Source organism: Nicotiana tabacum, chromosome 18 (genome assembly GCF_000715075.1).
Source record: "Nicotiana tabacum cultivar K326 chromosome 18, ASM71507v2, whole genome shotgun sequence".
In the NCBI taxonomy this organism is placed as follows: Eukaryota; Viridiplantae; Streptophyta; class Magnoliopsida; order Solanales; family Solanaceae; genus Nicotiana; species Nicotiana tabacum.
In genome coordinates this window covers 123,081,466-123,093,723 of record NC_134097.1, presented here as the reverse complement: position 1 = coordinate 123,093,723, position 12,258 = coordinate 123,081,466, and the positions used below count along the sequence as shown (strand labels likewise).

The 12,258-nt window shown below is 37.1% G+C and overlaps 1 protein-coding gene across 1 annotated transcript; it reads right to left on the bottom strand.

Moving 5' to 3' along the window:
* Positions 1-3,794: 3,794 nt before the first annotated feature.
* Positions 3,795-5,133, bottom strand: LOC107773257 (zinc finger protein ZAT5-like). The gene has a single exon (XM_016592702.2). The coding sequence runs from the start codon at positions 4,966-4,968 to the stop codon at positions 3,922-3,924; it is 1,047 nt and encodes a 348-aa protein (XP_016448188.1). The 5' UTR covers positions 4,969-5,133; the 3' UTR covers positions 3,795-3,921.
* Positions 5,134-12,258: the final 7,125 nt, after the last annotated feature.

Here is a 12,258-nt window from a genome sequence, read left to right as displayed (position 1 = left end):
TGTCATTATTATGGTATTTCCGCTGTTACTTGTTGTTTTCTTCCCTTATTGTAATTGTGGTATTGTTAGCCATATCGTGTAGACATCATGTTTCGTTTTCCCTATGATTATATTTGTATAGTTTATTAGATCAGTAGGTGTCTTGACTGTTTTTCATCACTACTCCACCGAGGTTATTCTTGATACTTACTAGGCACCGTCGTGGTGTGCTCATGCTACTCTTCTGCACATTTTATTGTGTAGATCCCAGGTGTCGATCGTTAGTACCTGTGCGGATCATTGTTGAGGAGACTAAGGTAAACCTGCTGCTGGGTTCGCATGCTTCGGAGTCACCTTCTTATTTGTATTCAACTGTTTTCACTCTTTTCCAAACAATTGTATTTAGAAGTAGCAGTTAACTCTGTAGAGCTTATGACTTGTACTACCAGGTTTTGGGAATATGTTCATCATATAAAGGATTCGTTCTAGAAAAATTTTAAGATGTTGTTTATTATTGTTGTTCTTTCGTAAATGTTAGGCTTACCTAGTCCTTAAGACTAGGTGCCATCACGAAACCCAACGGAGGGAAAATTGGGTCGTGACAATGGCCTGAAACAAGCCAGTAGACAATGGTATGCCAAACTGACTAAGGCACTGTCTTCAAAAGGGCACCAACACTCTGAAAATGATTATCCCTTTTTCTGCAAAAAACTTCCTCATCCATTATCTTGTAGCTGTGTATGTCGATGATGTTGTAATTATTGGGACCGATTCAGAAGAGATTGCAAGTTTAAAGGCAATCCTGGATCAGAGGTTCAGAATGAAGGATTTAGGCAGACTTCACTATTTTTTGGGTCTAGAGGTCCTATACATACCAGAAGGTGTCCTTATTTCTCAGAGGAAGTTTGCCTAAGATTTATTGAAGGAATATCAGTATTTTGACTACAATAGTGTGTCCTCACCTCTTGATCCTGCTGTGAAGTTGAAGGCACAAGAAGGGAATCTTCTACCAGACCCTACATAGTATGCAGATCTTGAGCCAGTTTATGCAAGCTCCAAGAGATTCACATTTGACTGTTGCATTTCATCTTCTCAGATACCTTAAAAAGGATCCTACCCTGGGTATTTTCTTCTCCAACAGTCTTGATTGTTCTATCAAAGCTTATTGTGATGCAGACTGGGCTGCTTGCCCTGACTCTAGGAGATCTGTCACTAGGTACATCGTTCTAGTTGGAGACTGTCCTATTAGCTAGAAGTCCAAGAAGCAGGAGACTGTTTCCTTATCCTCACCTGAGGCAGAATACAAATCCCTTAGAAAAGCAGTTGGAGAGACTGGTATGGTTAAGCAGGCTGTTTGCAAAGCTTACTGTTGCTCAATCCAGTCATATTAAGGTGTTTTGTGATAGCCAGTCTGCCATACACATTGCCCATAATCCTGTATTTCATGAAAGAACCAAGCACATTGAAGTAGATTGTCACTTTTTAAGGAACAAGCTGCAAGAAGGCCTAATCTCTCTTCATCATGTGGCTACTCACAATTAGTTGGCTGATATTCTTATTAAGGCCCTTACAGGGGTCAAACATTCAGCTGTTCTCGACAAGTTGGTTGTTAGAACCTCACTTCCAACTTGAGGGGGTATTGAGTATACTTATTAATACATTCATTTTATTCATTATACAATGTTAATTAGCTTAGTTGACTTACATTTGCATACATGTATATATATACTTGGAAACTAATGAAATTAATTAGAGAGTTGTCATTATGCCAAGTGCATAGCTTATGTCGGTGCTCTCACTCTCTCTATCTCTCACTCCCCTTCTCTCCTTCTCTCCTTCTCTCAGAACATTCTAGAGAACTCCATGGGAGCTCAATTATCTTGAGCTCGCTTACAATCTTAATAAATTTCATAATGTGCTAGAGTTTCAACTTAATATTCTGGAAGTTTATGTGCATAAGCTCCATAATTCAGCATATTATGCTAGAACTTTTCGTGTGCTGGAGTTCAAATATAATATGCTAGAAATTTATACTCAGGAGCTCAATAATTTAGCATATTATGCTGGAACTCTCTGTATTTCAGCAAAATAGTGATATTTTTCAATGACTTTACAAACGCTAGCTATTTTTCAACTATCAGTTTGAAAACTAGCTAGCCTGTGCTATTTTTACATTTTATACAGACATCCCTTGGAATGAAAATTCAGTAGGAAGTCCGTTCACGACGTTCTTGACAAATTCACTAATTTAAAATTCTAAATCCGCTTTCAAGTCGGTGCAATTTTGGATTATAACTAGCAAAATGTGCTTTACAAGTTTTATAAGCATGTGCATGAAAATTATGTTCCGATTGTTTTGATTTGTATATATATTGGTTTATATTAAGAAACCATGTTATAAAGTGTGAAGATAGATAGCTTAAAACGGAAGTCCTGTTTCCACGCAATATCAAGAGAAGCCTTAATAAAAAAGCAGATTCTAGATATTGAAGGAGTGGAACCTAAAGTTTAGACCTCATACCCAACTGCTTGTGACGTGTGATTTGCAGTGGCTATTTCTGGTATATATGGTAGTAAAAGGTCATCGCAGAAATAAAGGTTTTTAGTTAGTTAAGAAACTTGAAAAGTAAGGGATGTGATCAGTTTAACAATTAGGTGTGATTGGTGGGCTAATAGCTACTAGCTCTACTGTTAGGTATCACGAAATTAACAAGATTTCTTACTAGACGACTGTATAACCATTACTCTAGTCTATGCGTGATCTTATTATATATAAACTTTTACTTTTAATTGCATAAGATATAATTCGAATTAAAAATAATGAGTTCGGTCGAGTTGAGGCTCTCTTGCTGGTCACTTGAGATCAACACAATATGGATGTGAGTAGTGTGAGTTTAGTTCAACTCTGATGTGACCAGTGAACCGTACGTAGAAGAGACGAATCTTATCTAGCTATACCATATATATATAGTAGAAAGAAGAAACAAAGTTAAGTAAGTTAAAGATAAGTAGGTTTTAAGTGAAGGAAACATGGACAAAAAAAGTGTATATAATACAGGTGTATTTACACATGGTTTTGGCAGTTACCAGCCCATCTTTCCTATCCATTTATTCTTTGTCATTTAATGAAACAGAACACTGACGGAGCTCCCCCTCTTATTTTTCTCAGCCTTTTTTATTATTTTTATTATTATTATTATTGTTATTATTATTATTATTCCAGTTGAGTAATCAAGAAAAAACACACAGAGTATAGAAGAACCTAATCCACAGACTTTTGGTTGTGGTGCTAGTGATGCCTAACCCCTAACCATCCCATAAAGCAATCCAATACTTCCATCCCCCACACTCCATGCTCTTTGCTTTTGCCTACTAGTATTGCCTCCTACTTGCTTTAGACATGATATTTGAAACACGTTGATTCGACTAATTTGAATTTGCATTGAATAATAATATACGGTCAATAGATGAATGAATACGCTGATTCGATTAATCTGAATTCACGCCGAATAAGTCCAGTAAAGAAGTAAATTTTGTCCATGTGTTACACGTATAGCTTTGCCACTAAAGAAACAAATTTTAAAGAGCGGTGGGAAAAATACTTACAACAAAAGGGAAAAAAGATACCTCACTCTCACTACACTCCCTTTTCGTGAATGGAAGGCAACCATGAACACTAACCACTTACTTACTCAAAGATTGAACTTCAAATAAATTAAAGTAGACTACAGCCAATTATATTGGTGAACAATTACAAGTTCACTTTAAATAAGATTTTTCAAAAGAATTTAATGTATATTTATGAACAAAAATAATAACAATACTTCTAATTTATTATCACAAATTTGTGACAAATTAATTCACATTAATTGATCAATAAGTGTTAAAAAAAATGATAAACTAAAAAAAGGAAAAAAATAATAATCTCTCCTCTTTTAATTATTAGTAATGACAATCCACCAAAGGGGCAGCGGAGAAGACAAGACTTTGTTCAAACTTTGTTTCACGGCGATCATCTTCTGGTGGCGCCGGCAAATTAAGATCAAGAGACAGAAAATTTCTTGTAGATTTCTCCTCCTCCTTATAATTAGTACCAACATCATGTGACGATTCTGAAAAATTGCTAATTGTCTCAATATGAGTATTTGTAGAAACCTTAGTGTTTGTAACAGTTGCTGTAGTAGGTGGTTTATGTTTCCTCATATGACCACCTAAAGCTTGCCCTGATGAAAATTCCGACCCACAAATTGAACACTCGTGGATTTTTGGCTTGCTGTTGCTGTTACCATGAGAAATGATACCTTTGTTGTTGTTGTTGTTGACCATTTGGACCGAAAAAGATGGACTACTAATTTTATTGAACCGCCCTTCTTCTTGATCATTTTCTATATGACGATCGTTATGATTTTCCACTAGTGAGTCAGCACCAACTCTAGCAGTAGCCATGGCAGTGCTAGCAGAAGCCATTGCAGTGGCAGTGGCAGTGGCAGGGATAGTGACAGATTTTTTCTCTTCTACTATGGTTTTGGGCCTTTTATGACTAGCTCTGTGCCCACCAAGTGCTTGAAATGAAGGGAAAGTTCTGTTACAAGTTTTACACTCGTAGACAAAAAAACCAGCTTTTCCAGTTGTAGTATTGACCATTTCTGTGAATTTCCTGCTGCTGATTTTCTCCTTTTTAACTTCAGTTACAACTTGTACTTTTCGGCGTCCGCTTTGTGCTAACAGAATTAAGCAATTGGCCATGTCTTCATCTTCCTCGGACGTGCAAGTAGTCGATATTTGAGTAGTAGAAGTGGTTGGTGAATACTGAACTATTGCTGAAGAGTAATAAACATCACCTCCACCATCATCACTTCCACCAGCCGCCGATGAACTACTAGTAACCATCGTCCCCGCTATGTCAAGCGGGGATGATGGCCTTGAGCGCTTGCTACGCTTTCCTTTGAAAGCATACGAGCGTTCGGGAAAATCTTGAGAAGTTTCCATGGCTAAAAAACCAAGAAAAGAAGCTAGTGGCTTTTGTGAAGAAGTGACAAAGTGGAGAAGAAGAAGAAGAAGAAGAGTAGTGATGAAAGAATGTAGAGAGTCAAGTTATTTCCCAGTGGCTTTTGTTATACTTATATATAGCATTTTTTTAGTGAATGGTAAGAACATGTTTGGAGAGTCAAAATTATATTCCACCCAACTGTTAACTAAGGGAACGAACAATTCCTTTTATTTTATTTTATAATTTCACGTTCCTACTATTATTGTTCTACTAAGAAAAGTGTCTTTAAGTAAATATTAGAAGTCTACTTTGGCACTTTGCACTCCCTTTAACTACACTTAACCTAGCTTAGTATAACAAGTAACTTTGGTTTCTCCTCATAATTTTCCTACCCTCTGAGTTACTTTACTTGATTTTACGGTAAATTCATTGCTTATTTTCGTTAATTGTTGTGTCGTGTAAAATTAAGATGCATGAGTATGGTCATAAATTTCACATTAAGCATTAAATTGCTTGATGGTAATTTTTACTAAGACAACGAGCTGTTCCAAATGCTGATACAGTCAAATTATCATCTTTTTTATTTATTAAGGGGTAATGTATATAGCTTTCGACAAGCATTTTAGAAGTTTCTTTATGAGTATATTGGAACATAAATACTGTAGTAATTATTTGGCATATTTTGACTAATACTAGTAAGGTGAAATGAATGAGTTTTACAAGGACCAAAGGGAGTGTTATAACTGATATATATCCAGGTAACAAAAAAGAATTTAAAAATCATTATCTATATCTATATATATATTAAAGCAAGAAAGTTACCATATATAATTGATATTATGGTTAAGCCAAGTGGCAAGCTAATAAATGTCAATAGTATATGGTAACTTTATTCTATATTTGACTATTTTAGTTAAATACATATATATATATATATATATATATATATATATATATATATACGGAATTTGAATTAAAAGATAATTTTGAATTTATAGATAAAGTTCTAAAATTTGAATTTAAATTAAAATAAAATTTATCTTTTCTATCATGTTATCATACTTAATTCGATTAATGATCATATGCAATCATGTTAGGAACTTTTGTTATTTTTTTTAATTATTTAAATACTACTTCGCTTCTAGCCAATAAAAAAAATTACTCCATATAACTATAAAACTCTGTCACATTTAAAATCATATAAGTATAGTTCTTCGAAACACTGTAGCTAGATTTGAATAAAATGAAATTCTTTTAAAATAAATGTAATATATAGGGTACACGTCTATGTTTATCTAAATAACAAAAAAGAGTTTACAAAATCAAATAAAAGTTTACTTACATATATAATAAAGTAAACATACATGCTGAAGAAAGAAACATCACAAAATCAATCAGTATTAAAAAAAATTGTTTCTTTTTTCTTCTTGAAGAATATTTGTTTGAAGAATCAATTTGCATAAATGGACATCAAACAAATAACAAAACTTTGGTTATACAATTGCTATCATTAATTTCAATTGAGCACATTCAAGAAATTAAAGGATATAAGCTGAAACCCCTTCATTTAACTGTAGTCAAGCCAATAATGCAAGGGTATAATATTTTTTTCGTTGAAGAGTATTAGTTTTGAATCATTAGATTATGTGAAAGGTTTTTTTTTTCAAACTCAACAAGAGAGAAACTGGATTCAAATTGATAGTTTCTATAGCGACTTTTAAGTGTAACAAAGAGTATATATAAAGAAAAAATTGGTATGACGTGAAATATTTTTTAAAAATGTAAACAAATGATTTTGAAAAAACTCTTTACTTTTTTTAATTCAAAGATAATAAAAAGATAAGATATTTTTGAACATTAGTAGAGAGTTTTAAAATTACTATAATAGAATTTATATCATGGATTGTGACGACCCAAAGGGTCATCACTTGCTTTCAGTTGATTTCTGTGTCTCCAAGGCCTTGAAAACTTCATTAGAGTCGCTTTGATTTGCGTGTGCAGTCCGGGCGCGTAGTCGGAAAGCTTAAATATGAAACTCTGTGAAAAATGCTAAGTTTTGATGTTAAAATGAATAAATTTGACTTCGGTCAACATTTAAGTAAACGAACCCGGATTCGTGATTCGACGGTCCCGGAGGGTCCGTAGGAAAATATGGGACTTGGGCGTATGCCTGGAATCGAATTCCGAGGTCCCAAGTCCGAGAAATGAATTTTTAAATAAAATTATTTTCAGAAATTGTTTAAGGAAATTTGAAATGAAAACTGATTAGAAAGTAATAGTATCGTGCCTATATTTTGGTTCCGATGCCCGGTACAGGTCTTATATATGACTTGAGTCATTCTTGTGAAATTTGGTTGAAAACGGACGTCGTTTGACGCGATCCGGACCTTAATTGAGAAATTTGATGTTTAAAAGAGTTTTGAGAAATATCATTGATCTCGAGGTTTAATTCGATGCTCGTGATGTTATTTTGGCAATTTGATTACACGAATATGTTCGTAGGATGTTTTTGAGGCTGTGTGTATACTTGTGTTGGAGTTTCGAGGGCTCGGGTGAGTTTCGAGTAGGTTCCGGGATGCCTTAGGCTTAGAAAGTCAGGTGTTGCAGGTTCAAGAAGCTGCAGTCTCTGAACCCTCTAGTGCGGTCCGCGAGAAATCGGGTACGACCGCAGTCGCCTTTGTGTGGTCCGCGGTGGAGGCTGTGCGGCCACAGTCGGCCTTGCGTGGTCCGCACAGGGTGCTGAACTGCAGGTCTCCAGGTACGCTAGTGTGGCCACGGTCCATTTGATGCGGTCCGCACTGGGGATCTGAGAGGGGTATAAATAAACGGGAATTTCAGTTATTTTTCACTTTTCAAAACCCCAAAAAAATATAAGAGACGATTTTTCAAATAACCTTTCTTCTCCAAAACGTTGGTAAGTGATTTCTAACTCATTTTCCTCACTCATTAACATCTTTTAGCATGATTTCAACTTCAAATCAAAGATTTTCATGGGGGAAATTGGGTGTTTTGGGTAGAACCTAGGTTTTAATTGGGGATTTGGACCTCAATTTGAGGTCCGATTTCAAAACAAGTTATATAGAGGAATGGGTAATCGGGGTACCTCGGGTTTCGATCATGTGGGCCCGGGGGCGATTTTTGACTTTTGGGTAAAACCTTGAAAAACTCATTATTCATGCATTGGGGTTGATTCATTTAGCACTTATTGATGTAATTAAGTAACTTGTGATTAGATTCGAGCGGATTGGTGGTGGAATCGAGGAGTAAAGCTATAATTGAGACTTGAGTGGTGTTCAAGGCATCGAGGTAAGTGTTTGGTCTAACCCTAGCTTGAGGGATTAGGAGTTGAGTCATATTTGCTACTTGCTTCTTGTTGAGTACGACGTATAGGCATGGTGACGAGTATCTATACGTTGGTGTCAAGCATAACCGTGAGTCTTAAATTGAAAGTTGTTGTGTTCTTGAATGACACCTTGTATGCTTTAATTAATGATCTTCTATGATTGAGCATTTTCATTAATTGAACTGAGTACCAGCTAAGTGAGATTAGTTATAGTTGATTCTCCCTTGCCGGGATGACTATTTCGATATTGTTGTTCCCTTGCCGGGAAATTATTATATTGCTTTTGTTCCCTTGTCGGGAAGTTATTATATTACTTATTTTCCCTTGCCAGGATTTCTTGTGATTGTGTGATGAACTGTGAAATGGGAGCGGGTGGTACGCCTACCACAAGATATTATGAAATGGGAGCGGGTGATACGCCTACAATAAGATATTATGAAATGGGAGCAGGTGCTACGTGATCGCAGCGGACTCAACCTAATGAAGAGTGGGCGCTAATACTTTTACCCAATAGTGGTATCAGGGTCAATTTTCCACAGGGAGCTTCAATTTGGAGTTAAGTGTTTGTATGGTCTAGGACTATGTTTTAGCTCCTAATTGATCTTCTAACAATTTCGGTTTTCTTTTGACTATCAACTACAATTTATCAACTACAAGTTTAAAGCTAAGTTAGGCTAAGATATTGATTCTAAGTTGTATGCAATATAGAAAAAGACACTAGGGTCGTGGCATGTATCTAGGTGGTCAACTGACGGGTAGAGATTTCTAATGCAAGAATGATGAATATGGGACTATGCTATAACCATTGCACTTTTTCACCTACTCTCACACCTCTCGGTAGAGAGAGTGATTTTGCGCAATTGACTCTCTCGAGACCAATTGGGTAGGCCAATTTGCCCAAGCAACTTATGGTTCAAGTTGGGTAATTACTCTCTCGAGGTTTAACCCGTTAATTGGGACCATCATTCTCATAGGTCCATCCCAATTCCTCGTTGGAATTAATCTTGGGGTCATAGATTCTCTTTCTCAAGAAGAGTCAAGACTCACTAAGCTAGACTTAGTGTTTGCAACCACCAATTCTTAATGAAAACATAAGATTAATCCAAATAACAAATACCCAACATCATTCATGTACTAAACAATCACACCTATTAATTACCCACACTAGGGTTGAGCCACAACCCTAGCTAATGGGTTTAGCTAACCATAATAGAAACAGAAATTGAAGAAATAGTAGATGAAATTGACATAATAATTAACTACACTGTTAATCTACTCAAATCCACGTTAATACTAGAAGAAATTGCCCAAAATAGGCTAAAACCATGAAGTCTCGAGTTCAGCTGCTATTTGATAAAAACCAAAACTGAAAAAAAACTCCACCTAAAAAGTAAAATGTTCTATTTATACTACACAGGAAAAATCGGACAAAAATACCCTTGAGGGTCTGGCGCGGACCGCGCACAAATGACGTGCGGCCGTGTAGGGGTTTGGGTCTTCATATCTTGCTTCTGACACTTAGGGACGCGGACTGCGCAAATGCGACGCGCGCCGCGTAGGGCGTTTCCACGCGGACCGCACTGATTAGGTGTGCGGCCGCGTGGGCTTTTGCCTTGAATGGGAGTCTCTGATACTCTTGGGCGCGGACCGCGTGGAAAGGAGCACGGTCCGCGCATCTTGACTTGAAAATTGCATGGTCTCTGAACAATCCCGCGCGACCGCGTGGCAAAGCAGTGTTGACCGCGCAGGTTGACCTGGAAATTGCCCAGCCTCTGAACTCTCCTGTGCGGCCGTGTGACAAATCAGTGCGGACCGCACAGGTCATTTTGTTCCCCACTTCAGTTGTCTTTTGACACTTGGCAGATTTCACTCCTTTTTGAGCCGATCTTTGATATTTGTCATCTTGTCGCTCAAACCTACAATCAAGTGCAACTTGTAAGCATTTTGGGACTAATTTATGGCAGTTAATGCACAAAGCTTAGGTAAGAATTAGTATAAAACATGTATAAATCACAGTTATAAACTCCCCCAAACTTAAACCTTTGCTTGTCCTCAAGCAAATAAAATGAGACCTACCCCTCAATGGAAAACACCCAAGTAATTCCTGTTTTTCCTAAAGTATCCTCAACAAGCATCAATTTGGGACTAACAATTTCCCTCAATGCGAATGCATCATTAACACATTTAAACTTTGAAAACTTGTGGATCAAGTGTGACACAAGAGCATCAAGAATTGACACATTTCATCAAGGAACCTTTCTCAATTTCTTTGGTCATTGTGGAACCCAAACTCACACATCCTCGACTTTTCCTAAGTGAACCTCACCTTTTTAGAGTATTTGCACATAAATCGAGGTGAATGGACTTCTTTCTCATCTCTCACAAAGAAAAGGCCCTAAGTCCAGCTCTAAGTACCATATGTTTTCCCCTTATGTAAGTATCCACTAATGTAGGCTTCCCTCAACTCAAGATTATATAGGGCTTTTGAGGAGTCATTGTGAAGGCTTTGGGTAAAGGTAGGACATGTTTTTGTTCAAATGGGTTCAATCTTCCCTTAAACACTTCTTTTGATTTATTTTGGCACACTTTCTTGACTCAATTGAGTAATTCACTTCTTTCAAGGGGTTAGAGAACACATTGTCACTCTTTCTTTTGCAATTCAAACCTTTTTTCCTTTTTACCACTTTTCCACACCTTTTTCACTTTTTTGTTGTCCTTGGATTCCCTTTTTGGTTCTTATTCATTGTTCTTTTTCTTTTTGTCTTTTTGTCTTTTTCATTGCCTTCCTTTTCTTTTGCTTTTGCACCTTTTTACCACATTGATGCCTTTCTTGTCTCTCCCCCCAAACTTAGACATTTGCCATTTACTCAAGGGAAGATTTGGGTGCCAAGAGAGGGTCTCATTAAGAACGGGTATACGCTTGTAGCTTGGTTCATGAAAGAAAAAGGTTTAAGGCTCAAAAGGGGTGAACTAGGGATTATTTCATTGGTAGGTCATGGAAATTGTTCAAGTTTTACATTTTGGATCAAGGAGAGCCTATAATCACGTCTCAAGACAAGTTCCACCTATGATTTCGCATCAACAAACCTTCAGGGCAAGTTCTAGACCATCGGCTCGGTACTTGGGCTCACGATTCGAATTCTCACTACACACACTCAAGGATTGCCAAAGACAGAGTCGAGGGCCCACAACGACCTTAGATATGATTCAAGCGCACAATGGCCCAAAATGACCACATGATGATTGTTTGGTCAACACAAGAGTCTCAAGGCCACAACTTTCACCATCCTAAACACAACATAATGTCTTTAACCATAGGATCAAAGACAAATGTGCTAGGCCCAAGTGAAGCTTTGCCTGAGGTACCCTTAACTACAAAAACTCCATCTATCATTGGGAAGAGCCACCCGGTTCGCACAACACTCTAGCCTTGGAAAGAACCGTGGCAATAAGAAAACCAAGGGCTTATTGCAAACGCCAAAACACAACAAAAAGGCTACGAGCCTGACTTTACAACTATAACAAAAAATTTTAACGAAAAATAGAAAACCAAAATGAAAACCGAATGAATATGTACAAAAGGGGAGTAGAATATACAACCAGGGGGAATGAATATATACATAGAGTTTAAGAGCATCTAGGATGAACAGTTATATACAAGCCATCTACAACTACGAATGTGCAGAAAGTAAAAGAATATATACGGTAATCCAACATTCAATCAAAATAATAGGGCCACACCCCCACGAATAAAAGCTAGCATTGTCCCCAATGCTAACTATCAAAATAAGCACCAAAATGAAAGAAAGGATATAGAAAGGCCCCTCAAGCCTCATCCGTCACCCTGTGCTGGTCAGTGGCTCCTAAGTCCTCTGTACTGGCAGGGACCTCAGATTGGCCCCCGGCCTGCTGCTGCTATGCTGCTGGGACAGGTGCCTGCTCAAGA

Excerpts from the sequence above, each read along its gene's own strand:
- LOC107773257 (XM_016592702.2), bottom strand. The coding sequence starts at position 4,968 with ATGGAAACTTCTCAAGATTTTCCCGAACGCTCGTATGCTTTCAAAGGA.